This window comes from Leopardus geoffroyi, chromosome B2 (assembly GCF_018350155.1).
Source record: "Leopardus geoffroyi isolate Oge1 chromosome B2, O.geoffroyi_Oge1_pat1.0, whole genome shotgun sequence".
In the NCBI taxonomy this organism is placed as follows: Eukaryota; Metazoa; Chordata; class Mammalia; order Carnivora; family Felidae; genus Leopardus; species Leopardus geoffroyi.
This window is the reverse complement of record NC_059332.1, coordinates 105,576,133-105,597,691: the sequence shown is the minus strand read 5'-3', so window position 1 is coordinate 105,597,691 and position 21,559 is coordinate 105,576,133. Positions and strand designations below refer to the sequence as shown.

Below are 21,559 nucleotides of genomic sequence, written 5' to 3'. Positions count from 1 at the left end.
GAAGCAGGCTCCAGGTTCTGAGCTGTCAGCACAGAGCCTGATGCAGGGCTCGAACTCACGGACCGCGAGATCAAGACCTGAGCCGAAGTCAGACGCTTAACCGACTGAGCCCCCCAGGCGCCCCGAGATTAGGATTTTTTAAGTTAAAACTATCTAAAAAAAAAAAAAAAAAAAAAAAAAAAAAAAATATATATATATATATATATATATATATATATATATATGCCTAGCTATTTTAAGATGTCTGTTTGAAAGCATACTCTTTGTAATAGAAAACTTAAATCAGGGATTGATAAAAACTACAAATGAAGTGGACCACAATAATGAAACCACTACATGAAATTTTAAGAATGAGAGGTTGAGAAAGAGTAATAGAAATTAGACAATCCTAGAGGCAGGAAAAAAGGGAGGAGACATAAAGAGCCTCTAAGGAAGGATAGATAAAAATAGCAAGGACTATTTATCCACTAAAGATCTGGGAAAGTATTTTAAATCAGGAATGAATCTCAAACATTCTGAGGAAAAGACTTGGGAAAGTATAATCTAAGCAGAGTCTTCTAAAATGTTTTGTTTAAACAGTAGGAGCCTGGGGTTATTCTTTATTCCCTCTGGGAGCCTGGTTACCTAGAAACAAACAGGAAATAGACTGGAAAGGAAGAACATGTGAGTGACTTGCTCTTTTGATCACAACGTGAGTGAACCACATCTGTGCCAGATTCAGTAGGACAAAAAATGCAAATAATTTTTATGAAGAAATCTCCATAGACTTTAAATTAAAAAGATCAGCAGTATCTAGGGTCACTAATCAAAGATACATTCCTAAAGATTATTTTGTCCCCTGGTAAGATTCACTAATATCTAAATATTACTTTCTAGATATTTTTTTTTCAAATAACTTTAAAGGAGTTTTTCCCAATATTTGGGGACAGTTCTTACTTTGGCTCCACATTTGGTGACACCTATGAAAAGTATTCAGGAAAAGCACAGTCAGGATTGTTTTACTTCAATATAGTTTCGATGTTTCTCAGATGTGCATGAGGATACCACCTCCTTGTTGTAAACAGTGATTTTGGTTTTTTGTTTGTTTGTTTTCCTTTACTTATGATGATATAGAAAGTAGTAAGTGATGCATGTGAGATGACAGACTTATAGTCAAACTTCCCATGTGTCATATATTTAGCAAACATTTATTGGATGTCTCAATGCTCTAGTCCAATGTTGAGTGTTGAAAATATTAGGGAAAACAAGACAATTCTCTTCCTGAAGGAGTCATCTGTCCACTAGTGTGTACAATCCACCAATTAAGGAGTTGATTACAATGCAGAATGATGCATTACTATGTTTCATAGAGACACAAAATGGCAGCGAAGCACTTAACTGAGGCAGCCAATCCAGTATTAGCAATTCAGAAAACATTCTCCAAAGACCATACATCTCTGGAGAATATGATGGATGGGTAGGAGTTAGGACACAAATACTCCAGCAAGATCTGAGAAGGGAGGGTAAGTATGGCATCTTCAGGGGTAAGTAAATAGTGTCACAGAATTGGAGTTTCTTGTGGAAACTACAGGTAAATGAAAGTAGAGGAAGGATCCAACATCAGGGTCTAATGAATCAGAGCATCTCAAATTTTAATTTGCAGTTGAATGGCCTTGGAATCTCATATCATGTATCTGCTAATTCTGTGGGGGGATACCTGAGAGTCTGCACTTCTAACAGTCTCTCAGGTGATGTTGATACTGCTAGTCCAGGGACCATCGTTTCAATAGAAAGGCTGCAAACTATGTTTAAAGGTTTGGACTTGATAGAGCAAAGCGAGCCAATTAAATCTATTTTGAGACAGGACAGTGTTCTGATCAGCTTTTCACTGCAGAAGTAGCATTTCATTTCCACTGTGGTGTGCACTGCTCAGAGGGACACAAGCCTAGAGGCAGAAGGATCAATTTGGTAATCCAGTCACAAAATAAGGATGGCTTATACTCCAGGTATAAGTACTACAAGCACTGTGTGTGACAGTGAGGATGGTGATGCATACATGGTTGTGTAAGAGGAAGAATGAAGAGCATCTGTAGATAGACTGGGTGTAAAAGATGCAAAGAGAAGCAAAGATGCTGCAAGTGATTCGCATTTGGACATTTGTTGACTTTGTTGAGAAGGAAACATAAAAATGTAGAGGTTTGGTGGGGAGGAGAAGTATTAAGGATTCTGTTTTGGAGATGTTGAATTCGAAGAACTTATGAGACATTCAGGTGTAGCAACGGAAGAAATGTGTGCTGAGAAGAGAGTGACTTTGAAGTGATAAGGAAAATAATAACTAACAGTTTTTGAGGGCGACTATACCAGGCATTGACATATATGATCTCTAACCTCTATAATATTCTGGTAGGTCCACAGGTTTGTGTTTCTTACACTCCATCTTTTTAAAAAAATTTTTTTTTAACGTTTATTCATTTTTGAGACAGAGAGAGACAGAGCATGAATGGGGGAAGGTCAGAGAGAGAGGGAGACACAGAATCTGAAACAGTCTGCAGGCTCTGAGCTGTCAGCACAGAGCCCGACGCGGGGCTCAAACTCACGGACCACGAGATCATGACCTGAGCCGAAGTCAGACACCCAACCGACTGAGCCACCCAGGCGCCCCTCTTACACTGCATCTTAAAGAAGTGGCAAGAGGAAATGTTACCAGTGATGGAGACTTGTGGCAGTTTAGAGACGGACGGGGCCTCCACAATGAGGGTCTGGCCCACGGTCCCCCACACAGTTAGCAGTGAGACTATCCCAGCCTTAGCCCAGGGTGCTTTCTGCTACGGTACAGAGAATTTCACAGAAGAAAAAGACATGGGTTGGGCACCAGACAGGGATGCAAGGCTGCTTCCTCTGCTCTCTCTAATTCACCCACAAGCACAGCTTTCTTAGGAAGATGTGGACATTGCAGCAGTCAGGGAAATGGAAAACAGCATTACCAACAACAGCTTAGTTGGTGTGGCCCCCTGGCTTTGTGTTCTCAAAAACAGGTCATTGCCATACACAGCGTGAGTTATATAATCATGGAAACGCAAATCTTACTGTTTAATGGTGTCAATTTATAGTGACTTTCGGAGTCTCCATGGAAAATAAATAAATAAGTGCTGGAAAAAGCCTTTAAGAGCTTAGTAACCAGAGCACTAATGTTCAAAACTTACCTTAATCCAGAGCAAACGTTGTGTTTTAATTAACAGGTAACGAATGCACTGTTTTGTTTGCCTCCACCCTCTCTCCTGTGAGAACAAGCATAGTTATGTTGGCTTAGGTACTTCATACACCGTTATCGCTATTTACAGAATGTATATGTGCCAGAAAACCTAATTAAGTGCAGGGAAAAACAAGTAGAAATTATAGTTCAAACTCAAAAGAGGAAAAGGATATGCTTCCTAAAGAACCGAGTTACTGGGGTTTATGTGTGTATTACTTAAGGAGGGAACAGAAAAAAAAATCAACACACAGGTGGAGATGGAAACACTGACAGTGGGTCCTTACTTCCTCTTTTATTTTTGTTCCCTTCATATTTTTTCTTCCAGGCAATTGCTAGAAAAAGCTTTTGTTGGTTAATTCCACCATGTTAAATCTGATATCCTGCTTCTTTAAGTCTATTTATTTTGAGATACAGAGAGAGTGGAGGAGGGGCAGAGAGGAAGAGAGAGAATCCCAAGCAGGCTCTGCACTGTCAGCTCAGAGCCCAGTACCGGGCTGGAACTCACGAACTGTGAGATCATGACCTGAGCCGAAACCAAGAGGCAGATGCTTAGTTGACTGAGCCACCCAGGTGCCCCTGATATTCTGTTTCTTTAAAGTAATACTAACTATTTTACATTTATTAAGAGAACTAAGAAATCTGCGGACATATAATAAAATCAATACACATACTCAGATATTTTACTAACATGACATTTGGTCACTGACCTGCCTACTGTGACTAATATATTTACCTTAAAATATAGCTTGATCTTCTTATAGTCTATTGACCAAAACAATAATAGAAGGAAAGAAACATTCATAAAAGATGAACTGATAAGGAATAGAAGAATAATTCTATTCGAATAGAATAATTTCTGCCTCGTTCCAGACTTTGCACTCAACAAGAACCACATAACATCATAGACTTAGATGAGTAGGCCCAGTGTGTCCAGAAAGGGTATTTACTTAGCCATGATTATATATCAAGTTAATGGTGGAGCAGTGTTTTCCTCTCTCCCAGAACAGCGATCTTCCTCTGCAGCACAATCTCAATACAGCTGCCTCATTTGTCAGTAAAACATTTCCTGTCCTAGCTGTTTTACATACAAGTTCTCATGTACGAACTCGGTAACAAGACAAGTAATTTGTCATTGCATTTCTTTCCTCGGAAATTAAAAAAAAAATCATTTTGTGAATTACATTGGAAAGGTCACTTTATACTCAATCACTGAAATAGATTTGAAAACCACTGAAGATAATCATATCCGTACCTCCAACCAAATGAGTAACAAAGGATGTATTTAGAAGGCAGGTACTGGCAGTACCTTATACCCCGAGCTAAACCTCTCTGGTGGGAGATGTCCTGAGAACAGGGTGCTGTTGTCACTGGACTGTCCCATGTTTGTATGTCTGTCCCCTTAGCCTTCATTTTGCAGATGGTGAGCATAACACCTACTGGTTTGGATTACCCACTCAGGCTTGGCCAAGGATCCAACTGTGACTAGAAGGAAAGAATGAATTTTCCTGCCTCCGGTAGCTCCAGATGACACATCGACAACTGCTTTTGAGTCAGATGGAAAATACAATATGGAGGACTTGAATTAAAATATTGTTAGGTGCAATGGAAAGACCTGAAAGTCAAAATGTGTGTCCTCAGATTAAGTCCACTCACCCCTTTGCTGATGGTGCTCACCTAAGAAAGGAGGAAGATGATCTCTGTTCACTTGTTTCATTGAGCTGTTATGGAGAAGAAGGATATCACACTTCTGAGTATTATCAAGTAATATATGAACGTCAGGTGACATTATTAATAGACTCAAAATATTTTTATTTATTTGCACAATGTCCTTATTAGCTAACTAATAGTGTTAACAGATATTAATATACCCTTTACTAATCTTAATCTGTCCCCAATACTGGGATAAACTCCTTATATGCTTAATTACATATAATCCTTACAATAACCCTATAAGGTAGGTTTCATTTACTTCATTTTACAGATGGGGAACCTGGACCTAGAGAGAAATTTAAGTGTCAAGACCACATCACTAATGAGATATAGAACCTGTATTAGAGCCCAGGCAACTGCCCCAGAGGACCTATCCTGAAATTCTGCAATGTGACAAAATGAAGATCCTCATATTCCAATTTTATAAGCTAGAGAAGCTACTCTCCATAAACATTAACTTGCTTTCTCAGATTCACAGAACAAGACTTTGGCAGAAATAAGGCTAGAATTGTCAAATTGTTGCCAGATAGTTAAGAACCTTCTCAACTAGTTACCATACTCACTGATCCAGAATGTCCTTTTTCTACTTTTAAGTGATATTCCATATAAGGCAGTGTTATAATTGGGATATAATGGATGCATATTTCTATTTATGTTTGTTTCTATTTTCTATTTTATAGTTACTTGATGCACTAAAAAATGTGACATTCACTGATGAAGGGGATTCATTTCATTTTGATGCTCATGGGGATATGAATACTGGATATGATGTTGTGCTCTGGAAGGAGATTGATGGTCACCTGACTATCACCAAGATAGCACAATATGATCTGAAGAATGATGTCTTCGTCATCACAGACCAAGAAACAAAAAATGAGTTCAGAAATCTTAAGGTAATTTTGCGGTAGGCTGCTTATAGCATTCAAATCAAATTAGTACCTCAATTGCAAAAGTCCTTGACCCCACCAGGACCTCCAGTGATCCTACTGCCTGTTTACTGTCCCCATCTTCCCTCCTTAAATGCTATGGTCAACTTGTGTGTCACCCCTTGTACATGCTGTCTTTATCATACTCATTTGACTAGAGCATAATCCTGGTTAAACTCAACTCTTTGCCTAATCAGTAGAGCCCCCATGTAGCTGAACTTGAACTTGGCAAAACAAAAACAAAGCCAAAGCACCTTGTTGACTGTTCTCACTTCAAAGTCATGATCTCTAACCTCCAGTGGGCCCTTAGCGCTGTTGGGCAATCAGACTATTACTTTACTTAGTCCATTACCTCACCTACCTTCCTAGATAGCTATTTCATAATTTTTATTCCCTTTTCTGATCCAACACATCTTCCCCATCTTCACTTTTAGGTGACTTTTCTTCCTATGTCACTAACAAAAGTGAAACACTCAGAAGAGAACAGCAGTGTTCCCCTGCCACCACATCTGTCTTCCATCCAGCACTATGGATGGGCTGTCTGCTCCTGGCCAAGGTCAGCTCCTCCCTTGATCTCTGGATCCCAACTCTTTACCACTTACTCTGTGATACTGCTCTGGCAATTCTCCACTCTCTCCCACATCCTCAAGTATTTTCTCTTCTCCATTATCTACATAGTGATATAAATATGCTGTTATTCCTTCCATGTTCCAAAAAAAGAACGAAACTCCATTGATCCTCCACTTCTCCTTCTATGTGCTGCCCATTCCTCTATTTCTCTTGACAGCAAAACTCCTTGAGAAATTTAAATACATTCACTGGCCCCAATTTCTCTCTTCCCATAATTCTTTTGAACTCTTTCCAATCCATCAAAATTCTTTCTATCTAGTTCACCAATGTTAACAAATCCAAAAATCATCTCACCAATTATTAGTAATTAATTATTCTCCTCTCTGTAAAATGCTCTTTATTGTTCCCACAACACCATAGTCCCTTGATTTTCTTCCTCTGTCTCTGGCCACTATTTCTTAGTCTCCTTTGCTGGCTCCTTATCATTACAGCTGCCTATAAATATTGGCTTACCCAGAGCTCAGAACTGCTCCTTTCCTGGGTCTACACTTTGCCTTAGTGATCTCATCCAGGCTCATGATTTAAATAATGTCATTCATTAATAGAGAAGGCAGATGACTCCCAGCTTTTTATCTTCTGAAGTTCAATCCTAATAAATATACAACTGTGCAACTGCCATCTCTACCTTGGAGTCTAATAGTCATCTTGACTGATTACCTCCAAAACTGAGCTCCCAAACCTACCCTCATCTCAATAAATGGCAATTTCCTTTTAGTTGTTTGTGGAAAAACCTGGTGGAATCCTTGTCATGCTTCATATCCAATCTAAGTTTCACTTTCAAAATGGGCCTAGAATCTTACCACCTTTTGTTCTCTACTCCACTGCTACTACTCCAGTCCAAGCTACAATCACCTGTCACCCAGAATAAGACAGTAGTCTTCTAACTGCTCTCTGTTTCCACTCTTACTCACTGTGGTCTATTCTTAAAGCAGCAGACAGAGTAATCCTATAAACTATAATACTCTACACAAAACACTCCCATACATCCTGTTTCTTTTAGGGTAAAAGCCAATATCTTTAAAAACCTTACATGACCTGCCACCAGGACCTACCTGACCTCATCTCCTACTACCTTCCCCTCCCCCTTGCCTCTTCTTCCAACCCCACAAGATTTCTTGCTCTTCCATATGTACCTTCCTTTCTCCTAGCTCAAGTCCAAAACATCAGATAATCCCAAATCTTTTGCTATCCCAAAGTTATTAATACCAGACTTTAGAATGTCTTTGCTGTATCTTATGATAAGGGAAGAAAATATTTCTCCTTTACCCCCAGTGATGTCCTGCCTACTGACAACCCAGATCAGGAATAACTGTGTTGAGAAGAAGAAGAAAACCACCCTTGTGGACTCAGGAGTACTGAATCTTGGCTACTTTTTCTTTCCCAGCCAGATCATTTTCATCTCCCAGAGAAAAGACCAGTTAGCTTAGTCATTGGATTGTGTTCCTGGCTCAGGAATAGCTATTAAGAGAATCTAGAGAAAGCTTCATTTACCCATTCTGCTTTGGTATCTCGAAAGGTAAGACAGTAACAGATTTACGTCACAAGTTATGCATGAGAAAGGGACTGTGAATGGGAAAAAAAAGCATAGCTGAAGTACAAAGAATTATTAGTTAAATTGGAAACTGAGCGCTCCGTAAAATTAGGATGCTACATATGATTTACATTGTGACATGCCTAATTATAACCTAAAATATTATTTATATATCTAGGGTTACCTTTTTCACTAATACTTTAATAGCTTTAAGTTCAAAATTTCCACTCTTTTGTTTTTAAGCTTAGACTGGACAAAGTCCTTGGACAGCATGATTAATAACCTTCCTGTAAAGAATATAAAAGTGTGCATTAAGTTACTATTTTTCATATATAGTTGAACTCTTTATACAACACATGACTGGAAATTTCCAGGCCATGATTTCCTTCTTTAGTTCCATCACTACACATTTGTTCCTCTGCTAGGGACTTTCTGAAGGAGCTAATTTCCCTTATTTGCTTTCAGAAGTTATTAAGGTGACAAAAGTACTTCTTCCTAAGGCAGCTTCACTATCTGAAGTATCTTCTGCTTTTTATTTATTTTTTTTTAATTTTTTTTTATTATATGAAATTTATTGTCAAATTGGTTTCCATACAACACCCAGTGCTCATCCCAAAAGGTGCCCTCCTCAATACCCATCACCCACCCTCTCCTCCCTCCCACCCCCCATCAACCCTCAGTTTGTTCTCAGTTTTTAACAGTCTCCCATGCTTTGGCTCTCTCCCACTCTAACCTCTTTTTTTTTTTTTTTTCTTTTTTCCTCCCCCTCTCCCATGGGTTCCTGTTAAGTTTCTCAGGATCCACACAAGAGTGAAACCATATGGTATCTGTCTTTCTCTGTATGGCTTATTTCACTTAGCATCACACTCTCCAGTTCCATCCACGTTGCTACAAAAGGCCATATTTCATTTTTTCTCATTGCCACGTAGTATTCCATTGTGTATATAAACCACAATTTCTTTATCCATTCATCAGTTGATGGACATTTAGGCTCTTTCCATAATTTGGCTATTGTTGAGAGTGCTGCTATGAACATTGGGGTACAAGTGCCTCTATGCATCAGCACTCCTGTATCCCTTGGATAAATTCCTAGCAGTGCTATTGCTGGGTCATAGCGTAGGTCTATTTTTAATTTTCTGAGGAACCTCCACACTGCTTTCCAGAGCGGCTGCACCAATTTGCATTCCCACCAACAGTGCAAGAGGGTTCCCGTTTCTCCACATCCTCTCCAGCATCTATAGTCTCCTGATTTGTTCATTTTGGCCACTCTGACTGACGTGAGGTGATACCTGAGTGTGGTTTTGATTTGTATTTCCCTGATAAGGAGTGACACTGAACATCTTTTCATGTGCCTGTTAGCCATCTGGATGTCTTCTTTAGAGAAGTGTCTATTCATGTTTTCTGCCCATTTCTTCACTGGGTTATTTGTTTTTCAGGTGTGGAGTTTGGTGAGCTCTTTATAGATTTTGGATACTAGCCCTTTGTCCGATATGTCATTTGCAAATATCTTTTCCCATTCCGTTGGTTGCCTTTTAGTTTTGTTGGTTGTTTCCTTTGCTGTGCAGAAGCTTTTTATCTTCATAAGGTCCCAGTAGTTCACGTTTGCTTTTAATTCCCTTGCCTTTGGGGATGTGTCGAGTTAGAGATCGCTACAGCTGAGGTCAGAGAGGTCTTTTCCTGCTTTCTCCTCTATGGTTTTGATGGTTTCCTGTCTCACATTCAGGTCCTTTATCCATTTTGAGTTTATTTTTGTGAATGGTGTGAGAAAGTGGTCTAGTTTCAACCTTCTGCATGTTGCTGTCCAGTTCTCCCAGCACCATTTGTTAAAGAGGCTATCTTTTTTCCATTGGATGTTCTTTCCTGCTTTGTCAAAGATGAGTTGGCCATACGTTTGTGGGTCTAGTTCTGGGGTTTCTATTCTATTCCATTGGTCTATGTGTCTGTTTTTGTGCCAATACCATGCTGTCTTGATGATGACAGCTTTGTAGTAGAGGCTAAAGTCTGGGATTGTGATGTCTCCTGCTTTGGTCTTCTTCTTCAAAATTACTTTGGCTATTCGGGGCCTTTTGTGGTTCCATATGAATTTTAGGATGGCTTGTTCTAGTTTCGAGAAGAATGCTGGTGCAATTTTGATTGGAATTGCATTGAATGTGTAGATAGCTTTGGGTAGTATTGACATTTTGACAATATTTATTTTTCCAATCCATGAGCAGGGAATGTCTTTCCATTTCTTTAAATCTTCTTCAATTACCTTCATAAGCTTTCTATAGTTTTCAGCATACAGATCCTTTACATCTTTGGTTCGATTTATTCCTAGGTATTTTATGCTTCTTGGTGCAATTGTGAATGGGATCAGTTTCTTTATTTGTCTTTCTGTTGCTTCATTGTTAGTGTATAAGAATGCAACTGATTTCTGTACATTGATTTTGTATCCTGCGACTTTGCTGAATTCATGTATCAATTCTAGCAGACTTTTGGTGGAGTCTATCGGATTTTCCATGTATAATATCATGTCATCTGCAAAAAGCGAAAGCTTGACTTCATCTTTGCCAATTTTGATGCCCTTGATTTCCTTTTGTTGTCTGATTGCTGATGCTAGAACTTCCAGCACTATGTTAAACAAAAGCGGTGAGAGTGGGCATCCCTGTCGTGTTCCTGATCTCAGGGAAAAAGCTCTCAGTTTTTCCCCGTTGAGGATGATGTTAGCTGTGGGCTTTTCATAAATGGCTTTTATGATGTTTAAGTATGTTCCTTCTATCCCGACTTTCTCAAGGGTTTTTATTAAGAAAGGGTGCTGGATTTTGTCAAAGGCCTTTTCTGCATCGATTGACAGGATCATACGGTTCTTCTCTTTTTTTTTTGTTAATGTGATGTATCACGTTGATTGATTTGCGAATGTTGAACCAGCCCTGCATCCCAGGAATGAATCCCACTTGATCATGGTGAATAATTCTTTTTATATGCCGTTAAATTCGATTTGCTAGTATCTTATTGAGAATTTTTGCATCCATATTCATCAGGGATATTGGCCGGTAGTTCTCTTTTTTTACTGGGTCTCTGTTTGGTTTAGGAATCAAAGTAATACTGGCTTCATAGAATGAGTCTGGAAGTTTTCCTTCCCTTTCTATTTCTTGGAATAGCTTGAGAAGGATAGGTATTATCTCTGCTTTAAACGTCTGGTAGAACTCCCCTGGGAAGCCATCTGGTCCTGGACTCTTATTTGTTGGGAGATTTTTGATAACCGATTCAATTTCTTCGCTGGTGATGGGTCTGTTCAAGCTTTCTCTTTCCTCCTGATTGAGTTTTGGAAGAGTGTGGGTGTTCAGGAATTTGTCCATCTCTTCCAGGTTGTCCAATTTGTTGGCATATAATTTTTCATAGTATTCCCTGATAATTGTTTGTATCTCTGAGGGATTGGTTGTAATAATTCCATTTTCATTCATGATTTTATCTATTTGGGTCATCTCCCTTTTCTTTTTGAGAAGCCTGGCTAGAGGTTTGTCAATTGTGTTTATTTTTTCAAAAAACCAACTCTTGGTTTCGTTGATCTGCTCTACAGTTTTTTTAGACTCTATATTGTTTATTTCTGCTCTGATCTTTATTATTTCTCTTCTTCTGCTGGGTTTGGGGTGTCTTTGCTGTTCTGCTTCTATTTCCTTTAGGTGTGCTGTTAGATTTTGTATTTGGGATTTTTCTTGTTTCTTGAGATAGGCCTGGATTGCAATGTATTTTCCTCTCAGGACTGCGTTCGCTGCGTCCCAAAGCGTTTGGATTGTTGTATTTTCATTTTCGTTTGTTTCCATATATTTTTTAATTTCTTCTCTAATTGCCTGGTTGACCCACTCATTCGTTAGTAGGGTGTTCTTTAACCTCCATGCTTTTGGAGGTTTTCCAGACTTTTTTCTGTGGTTGATTTCAAGCGTCATAGCATTGTGGTCTGAAAGTATGCATGGTATAATTTCAATTCTGGTAAACTTATGAAGGGCTGTTTTGTGACCCAGTATATGATCTATCTTGGAGAATGTTCCATGTGCACTCGAGAAGAAAGTATATTCTGTTGCTTTGGGATGCAGAGTTCTAAATATATCTGTCAAGTCCATCTGATCCATTGTCTCATTCAGGGCCCTTGTTTCTTTATTGACCGTGTGTCTAGATGATCTATCCATTTCTGTAAGTGGGGTGTTAAAGTCCCCTGCAATTACCACATTCTTATCAATCAGGTTGCTTATGTTTATGAGTAGTTGTTTTATATATTTGGGGGCTCCGGTATTCGGCGCATAGACATTTATAATTGTTAGCTCTTCCTGATGGATAGACCCTGTAACTATTATATAATGTCATTCTTCATCTCTTGTTACAGCCTTTAAAGTCTAGTTTGTCTGATATAAGAATGGCTACTCCAGCTTTCTTTTGGCCTCCAGTAGCATGATAAATAGTTCTCCATCCCCTCACTCTCAATCTAAAGGTGTCCTCAGGTCTAAAATGAGTCTCTTGTAGACAGCAGATAGATGGGTCTTGTTTTTTTATCCATTCTGATACCCTATGTCTTTTGGTTGGCGCATTTAATCCATTTACATTCAGTGTTATTATAGAAAGATACGGGTTTAGAGTCATTGTGATGTCTGTATGTTTTATGCTTGTAGTGTTGTCTCTGGTACTTTGTCTCACAGGGTCCCCCTTAGGATCTCTTGTAGGGCTGGTTTAGTGGTGACAAATTCCTTCAGTTTTTGTTTGTTTGGGAAGACCTTTATCTCTCCTTCTATTCTAAATGACAGACTTGCTGGATAAAGGATTCTAGGCTGCATATTTTTTCTGTCTAGCACACTGAAAATCTCGTGCCAATTCTTTCTGGCCTGCCAAGTTTCAAAAGAGAGATCAGTCACGAGTCTTATAGGTCTCCCTTTATATGTGAGGGCACGTTTACCCCTTGCTGCTTTCAGAATTTTCTCTTTATCCTTGTATTTTGCCAGTTTCACTATGATATGTCGTGCAGAAGATCGATTCAAGTTACGTCTGAAGGGAGTTCTCTGTGCCTCTTGGATTTCAATGCCTTTTTCCTTCCCCAGTTCAGGGAAGTTCTCAGCTATTATTTCTTCAAGTACCCCTTCAGCACCTTTCCCTCTCTCTTCCTCCTCTGGGATACCAATTATGCGTATATTATTTCTTTTTAGTGTATCACTTAGGTCTCTAATTTTCCCCTCATACTCCTGGATTTTTTTATCTCTCTTTTTCTCAGCTTCCTCTTTTTCCATAACTTTATCTTCTAGTTCACCTATTCTCTCCTCTGCCTCTTCAATCCGAGCCGTGGTGGTTTCCATTTTGTTTTGCATTTCGTTTAAAGCGTTTTTCAGCTCCTCGTGACTGTTCCTTAGTCCCTTGGTCTCTGTAGCAAGAGATTCTCTGCTGTCCTCTATACTGTTTTCAAGCCCAGCGATTAATTTTATGATTATTATTCTAAATTCACTTTCTGTTATATTATTTAAATCCTTTTTGATCAGCTCATTAGCTGTTGTTATTTCCTGGAGATTCTTCTGAGGGGAATTCTTCCACTTGGTCATTTTGGATAGTCCCTGGCGTGGTGAGGACCTGCAGGGCACTTCCCCTGTGCTGTGGTGTATAACTGGAGTTGGTGGGCGGAGTCGCAGTCAGACCTGATGTCTGCCCCCGGCCCACCGCTGGGGCCACAGTCAGACTGGTGTGTGCCTTCTCTTCCCCTCTCCTAGGGGCGGGATTCACTGTGGGGTGGCGTGGCCTGTCTGGGCTACTTGCACACTGCCAGGCTTGTGATGCTGGGGATCTGGCGTATTAGCTGGGGTGGGTAGGCAAGGTGCACAGGGGCAGGAGGGGCAGGCTTAGCTCGCTTCTCCTTAGGTGATCCACTTCCGGAGGGGCCCTGTGGCAGTGGGAGGGAGTCGGATCCGCTGCCGGAGGTTTGGCTCCTCCGCAGAAGCACAGAGTTGGGTGTTTGCGGGGAGCGAGGAAGTTCCCTGGCAGGAACTGGTTCTCTTTGGGATTTTGGCTGGGGGCTGGGCGGGGGAGATGGCGCTGGCGAGCGCCTTTGTTCCCCACCAAACTGAGCTCTGTTGTCCGGGGGCTCAGCAGCTCTCCCTCCCTTTGTCCTCCAGCCTTCCCGCTTTCCGAGCAGAGCTGTTAACTTAGGACCTCCCAGACACTAAGTCACGCTTGCTGTCAGAACACAGTCCGTCAGGCCCCTCCGCTTTTGCCCGCCAGACTCTGGGGCTCTGCTTGGCTGGCGAGCCGCCCCTCCACCTCAGCTCCCTCCCGCCAGTCCGTGGAGCGCGCACCGCCTTGCTGCCCTTTCTACCCTCTTCCGTGGGCCTCTGGTCTGCGCTTGGCTCCGGCGACTCCGTTCTGCTAATCCTCTGGCGGTTTTCTGGGTTATTTAGGCAGGTGTAGGTGGACTCTAAGTGATCAGCAGGACGCGCGGTGAGCCCAGCGTCCTCCTACGCCGCCATCTTCAGTCTCCTCCTCCTCTTCTGCTTTTTAAACTTGTTCACATGCCTCCAGATGACAAAACAATTCTATTGTGCTTTTCAACAACAAGAGAGTGAGAGACCAAAATGCTAGTTAGTAAATGTGTCTTTAAATCAATCAAGGTTAGTTAGGAAAATAAATCTTTTTTTTTTTTAATTTTGTTTTTCAAAGTTTATTTATTTTTTGGGACAGAGAGAGACAGAGCATGAACGGGGGAGGGGCAGAGAGAGAGGGAGACACAGAATCGGAAACAGGCTCCAGGCTCCGAGCCATCAGCCCAGAGCCCGACACGGGGCTCGAACTCACGGACCGCGAGATCGTGACCTGGCTGAAGTCGGACGCTTAACCGACTGAGCCACCCAGGCGCCCCAAATCTTTTAAAAATATACTTGAAATTTCTTTCACTTTGCAGCAAATTCAGTCTAAATGCTCCAAGGAGTGCAGTCCTGGGCAAATGAAGAGAACTACAAGAAGTCAACATATCTGCTGCTATGAATGTGTGAACTGTCCTGAAAATTACTACAGTAACCAGACAGGTAATTATGGTCACTACACCATGTACAGTGAATCACCAGAAACATTTTTCCTAGGCTGACTACTTTTTTTTACATGAATCCTATTTTGGCTTACATTTTCACTTAAAAAAAAAAAAAAAAAAAAGCATCTCATGCTCTTGCTAGATTAAATTCCAGTAAAATTTCATTTTATCTTGGAATTTGCTCTATTATATCAGCAGATGCACAACCAATACCTAATAGAGACATAAAAGTAACTTCACTTCCAAGGGAAGATGTCATCTGCTCAACTAGAGTTCCTCTCTTGCATCTTTCAAAACAACGTGGTTTCTCCACCAATTTTTGTCCGTGTAACCCCCACATGGACATGCTGGTCTTGTAACTGGGGCACAATAACTATAATTAAATAAGTGTTGAATTAGCTAAACTGAGCATGATAAAAACCCAGGGGTGTGCATACCCTGGAGATCTCATTATTCCTACCAAAAGGCAGCAAACAAAAAAGCCTAAAAAAAAAAAAAAAAAAACGCCTTCTGTGAGACAAGGGGATAAACTATTAACAAAGATGAGCTGCTACTAACTGATTATTTGCCTAACCTGTCTTTAACAATTTCACAAGATCAGTGCAAAATACACAAAGTAAAGAACAAGGTCAGCAGCCTCAGGGTCTTAAAAGGAGCAATCAGCAGTTTCCCTGTAGTCAAATTTTGACTTCAAAATCCATACTTTAAAAGCATCGTATTCCCTTGTTTATTGTCGCATCCCTACTCATCTATAAAAGTTGTGAACCTGAGAACTGGAGCAGCTCTCAGATGCTTACTCTTTTTTCTCACTGCCTCCAAGGGAGAAGTATCGCAATATAAATGTTCCAATAGTCTTGTTCTGTGGCTATCTCACAAAAATGCTGCTTCTCCTAACCTGAGATGGGCTCTGCTGTGTAAACAATTAGGTAATTGTAGGGGAGAGAGATTTTCCAGGCAATGTCTACCAACTGTCTGCCGAGTGGGATAAATAAAAATGCTGAAAGAGTGTGTCGCATTTATTTCCCATAAAGACACACAAGAGTTTTCAAAATACAATTTGGGCTGTCTTTTGATAACCAAGGCAAGAATAAGTGTAGAAGACTGCTTTTCCTTTGGAGGAAAAGCAAAGATTTAGGGTGATATGAAAAGACATCATCTCCTGTCTTTCTCTCTGTCTCCAGCACACAGCTCTCGTACATAGACAAGGCCATTAAACGTTCGCCAAACAAGCGAAGAAAATGGCACACGGTAGCAGTGGCAGTTAGGGGAGGACAGAGAAGAACCGCTTTTGTAGGGAAACAGGGTTTGGAAAGAGGAAGAGGCTGGAGAGGTAATGAAGTTCATAAAGAGAAACACAACCTGACTTTGAGGTTAACGAAGAAGGGAACGCAGGCCCTATATAAAAATGAATGGGCACTGTGGAGTGTTCTCAGATGGATGCCCAGGGAGCGCCTTTTGGCAATACGGGGGACCCCACCTTTAAGGGATGAAAATGGAGAGCAAATGCAATCACGCTCCCAGGGACTCCACTCTGATATCAACTCTTCCTTCTCTGCCATCAGAATAAGCCAAAATCAGTTTTAAGCTTATCACTGCACATGTGAGTTTACTGACATTTTTACTGACAAGTTTACTGACTTCCTAGAGAAAAAAAATAAACTTTAATTTTTCATCAACTGAAGTGGTTACAATCCTGTGTTATCTCACTTTTAGAGAGCTTTTAGGGTGACCCAGCCATATTTTCTCTGCTTTTAAAAGAACTGCAGCCTTATTTATAATAGCAGTTCTCACTACATTTAGTGTCTACTATGTGTAACACTCCACACAAAGAAGTTTACATTTATTCTGGGCATTGAATGCAGCACCCCAGTGAGGCAGAGCTTTTTTTTTTTTTTTTTTTTTTTTTTTGCTTTTTTAAAGATTTGAAAATAGACTCAGAAAGTTCAATTCACTTAGTCAAGATTAAGGGAATTATAAGTGATAGGGAAAGGGACTTGAGATACATTTGATTCCAAAGCCCTTCTTTTTTTTTTAAGTTTATTTATTTATTTTTGAGAGGGCAAGGGGCAGAAGGAGAGAGAATCCGAAGCAGGCTGTGTGTTGTCAGCTCAGAGACTGACGTGGGGCTTGATCTCATGAACCCTGAGATCATTATCTGAGCTGAAACCAAAGTTGGATGCTTAACCAACTGAGCCACCCAGGCGCCCATATTTCAAAGCCCTTCTTAACAGAGTCCCTGAACTGCCACCTATAATAGCAAGTTCATAAGAGGCTGGCATCTATATTGAGTATATGGATTCCCTTAAGACTCACAGCCCACCTGGGTTTTTTGCTTTCTCTTCCCCTCTTTTTCTTCCCTCACCCTCACACTTTCTCTCAACTTCTTTTGGGTTCTGTGCATGCTTTATTTTAATAAGTGACCAATGTGACAATTATCTATATCCCTTAGTAATAGTCCGCACTATTACTAAGAAGGAGTCTCATTTGTAGCATCATTGTGGACAATCAATCACCTGGCTTAAATGTTTGCAATGTAACTGAATCTCTGTCTTTTAGATATGGATCACTGCCTTTTATGTAACAACGAAACTCAGTGGGCCCCTGTAAGGAGCACAGCATGCTTTGAAAAGGAAGTGGAGTATCTCAGTTGGAATGACTCCTTGGCCATACTGCTCCTGGCCCTCTCCCTACTAGGAATCATGTTTGTTCTGGCCATTGGCATAATATTTACAAGAAACCTGAACACGCCTGTTGTGAAATCGTCCGGGGGATTGCTGGTCTGCTATGTGATCCTTCTCTGCCATTTCCTCAACTTTGCCAGCACGGGCTTTTTCATTGGAGAACCACAAGACTTCACGTGTAAAACCAGGCAGACGTTTTTTGGTGTGAGCTTCACTCTCTGCATCTCCTGCATTTTGGTGAAGTCCCTGAAAATTCTGCTAGCCTTCAGCTTCGACCCCAAGTTGCAGAACTTCCTGAAGTGCCTCTATAAACCCATCCCCATCATCTTTACTTGCACAGGTATCCAGGTTGCCATTTGCACAATCTGGCTAATCTTTGCAGCACCTGCTGTGGAAGAGAATGTCTCCTTGCCCAGAGTCATTATCCTGGAATGTGAGGAGGGATCCATCCTTGCATTTGGCATCATGCTGGGCTATATTGCCATCCTGGCCTTCATTTGCTTCGTATTTGCCTTCAAAGGCAGGAAACTACCCGAGAATTACAATGAGGCCAAATTCATAACATTTGGCATGCTCATTTATTTCATAGCTTGGATCACATTCGTCCCCGTCTATGCTACCACATTTGGTAAATATTTACCAGCTGTGGAGATTATCGTTATTTTAATATCGAACTATGGGATCCTGTGTTGCACATTCTTCCCCAAATGCTATGTTATTCTTTATAAGCAGGAGACTAACACAAAATCTGCCTTTCTCAAGATGATTTACAGTTACTCTTCCCACAGCGCAAGCAGCCTTGCCGTGAGTCACGTTTCCCTGGACTCCTCTAGCAGCAACATCACAGCGACCAATCCCAGCTCCGGTGGCAGGCCTGCAGCCTGGCAGGAAAGCAGGGATATCCGGGCACAGGCATTTGCACACACACGCAGAGAAAACGCTGCAAGTATGTCTAAAACTTGGCCTCGAAAAAGAATTTCAAGTATATGAAGGAGTCCTTAAGAAATGGCATGTTCTGGAATAAAATGTCTCCAGGGTCTCTGTGTTTAAAATGTGCATTTGTTTCCCAACAAATATATTCTATGTGTTTCTTCACTGCCACTGTGTTCACCAATTTTTGGCTGAACACTCCCTCTGTCCAACCACTTCTTTAACAAAGAAAATAGTACCCTCAGCCTGGAAATGCCTTCATTCCTTATCACCTCCATCTGTCTCCATCTTTATCTCCTTCTTCTTAGACACATAGTTAAAGGTCTCTTTTCTATTTGAAATTAGCCCATCATATATCATGCTCATTGTGTCCTCTGTCTCCTCTTCTTAGACCTTTTCATATGGGTCCTCCTTCTGCCCTAAGCATCTTTATCTTCCCACCTCCAGGGCTCAGTTCAGTTGAACAAGCATTTGAGCAGTTACCATGAGCCAGGTGACATGCTAAATACAAAAGTACAAGGAGGATCAAAGCATCATTTCTGACCTCAAGGAGTTCAAAATCCAGGAAGACAGTCACATACAGATATCATCACTTGAGTGTGGGGATTTCTATGATTGTCTTGTGCAGATGGCATTGTGACAGGATAGTGAAGGGGGTACTTAGCCACCCTGGGGGATGATGAGAGAGCTTCAAAGAAAGCTAAATGTGGGATATGATGTTTAGGGGGAGCCTTGAAAGATGAGTAAGAGCTAATCAAAGAAAGTCAGAAAGCTGTTCTAGAAAAGGGGGGAAAGCAAGGAGCAGCAACACGAAGTGTGTCAAGAAGGTGTGCCAGGGGGAGTATAGTCATTTGGTATTACTAGAGAGGAGTCTTCTTTTGAATGTAGAGATTACATCATGAATGAATACCATAGACTGGAGTTATTTTTTTAAGTTTATTTACTTATTTTTAAAGAGAGAGAGAGAGAGAGAAGAAGAGGGACAGAGAAAGAGAAGAGAGACAGAATCTGAAGCAGGCTCCACACTGCCCATGTGGAGCCCAATGAGGGGCTTGAGGTCATGAACCATGAGTTCATGACCTGAACGAAAATCAAGAGTCAAATGCTTAACCCACTGAGCCACCCAGGCATCTGTGGAGTTCTTTTGTAAGGAACTTAGGTCTTTATTTTGTGGTAAGAAAGTCATAAAAGCATCTGGCAGAAAGATGACAGGTTCAAAGTCCCATTTTAGGAAGATCACTTTAATATAGGGTAGAGGATGGAGTCTAATTGGGATAGGATTAGGATCTACACCAGGGAATAAAGAATATGAATATGTATTCTGCTATATAAGAAGAGGTAATTTACCTGAAATAGTTGGTGAGAGATGAAGTATAAGCTTCTAGTTTGGTTTATTGAAGGAAATGTGCAGTGCAGGAAAAAGACTGGTTTAGAGTAATTTCAAGATATATCAAGCATTCATATGGATCTAAGACTCTGAGCTCAGGGGATAGGTCAGGGCGGGTGATGAGGATTTGAATGCCATGTTCACAATGCTGCCCATCCTCGTAAAACAGATAAACATACAAAATAGCATTGTCTCCAATCTTGACATTCTCTTTAACTACAACCCTATTTCTCCTTCCTCTTCACAACTGAATGTTAAGGAATAGTGTCCTTATTGACTTTTGACCCACTGAACCTACTGATATCTGGCTTCTAGCTTCACCACTCTGCCAAAATAGTTCAGAGAAAGTTGCCTGTGAATTTTTATCTGTCAGATTCAATGGTCATTTTTAAGCTTTCACCTCCCTTGAATCTGATAGGCATTTGTGATATAATTCCTCCTCCTTGAAATTCTCCTTCTTCATTCCCTACATGATTTTCTAAAGCTTTCAATTATTCAAGACTCTTCAATCTGATGCAAAGGCTCTTTTGGTTCTATTCTGGCATCCTGACCATGTGTCTTCCTCCATGTGGCTCTTGAATGTGGGTATTCACCAGAGTTCCACCCTCAGTCTAAATCATACTCCCTCACTACAATATCGTCCACCTTTGTATGTTAACTTTGCCCTAGATAACTCTCCAAACCACATCTCTGGTCCAGGTCACTCTAACCAGCCCACCTACTGTCCCTTGTATTTTGACTTATCAAGGACAAGCCATCATTTCCTTCTCCTGGCTCCTCCTCCTTTTTTTCCATTTCTCAGCATGTTGGACCACATTTGGACTCACTGGTACCCTGAGGTTCATCCTACTCATCTTCGACTCTACCACCTGCTTCACCCTTCTACACCTTTAATTCATTACCTGTTATCTTCTAACTCCTGAATTTTTTCAGAACTTTGCCAAGATCTCTATTCCTGTTATTATTTTCTTAATCTAGGCCCCTTACCATCTCTTTCATAGATGGTTACAATAGCTTCCTAATTTGACCCTGGTCTCTCATCTTATTTCAAACGTAGAGAAGGTCTCACTAAGCCTTCCGCTCACTTCCACTTGATGTATTTCTAGAATAAAAACCTCTTTATGTTACTTGGTTGTCTTAAAACCTGCAGTAAGTCAAAACTCCTTATCCTGATGCCCAGGCTCTCCAAGTCCAGTATCAACTGCTGTCCCTTCCTACCTTGTATGTTACTCTTGAGAAATGGCCACCTTCTGGTGATTGTACACACACCATGCTGCTCCATGCCTCAGAATCTGCCTCTCCTCTTGGCCTTGGTGTCCTTTCTGCCCTGTCCTCCTGGAACACTCTAGCTAATCCACCAGACACAATTCTAGCATCTCTCCTTCTACCAGGCCTTATTTTCTGCCTCTGTCACTGCACCTGTTACATTCTATTGCATTTACTTGTTTTTATTTTAATTTACACAACTAACATTTACCAAGGGCCTACCATGTAACAGG

General features: G+C 40.8%; 1 protein-coding gene across 1 annotated transcript in view; it reads left to right on the top strand.

Moving 5' to 3' along the window:
- Positions 1 to 19,610, top strand: part of GPRC6A (G protein-coupled receptor class C group 6 member A) — a 28,932-nt gene extending 9,322 nt beyond the window's left edge. The window contains exons 4-6 of the mRNA XM_045499380.1: positions 5,623 to 5,835; positions 14,937 to 15,060; positions 17,619 to 19,610. Coding sequence (XP_045355336.1) covers positions 5,623 to 5,835; positions 14,937 to 15,060; positions 17,619 to 18,733 — 1,452 coding nt within the window. The 3' untranslated portion in view covers positions 18,734 to 19,610. The remainder of the gene's footprint in view (positions 1 to 5,622; positions 5,836 to 14,936; positions 15,061 to 17,618) is intronic.
- Positions 19,611 to 21,559: the final 1,949 nt, after the last annotated feature.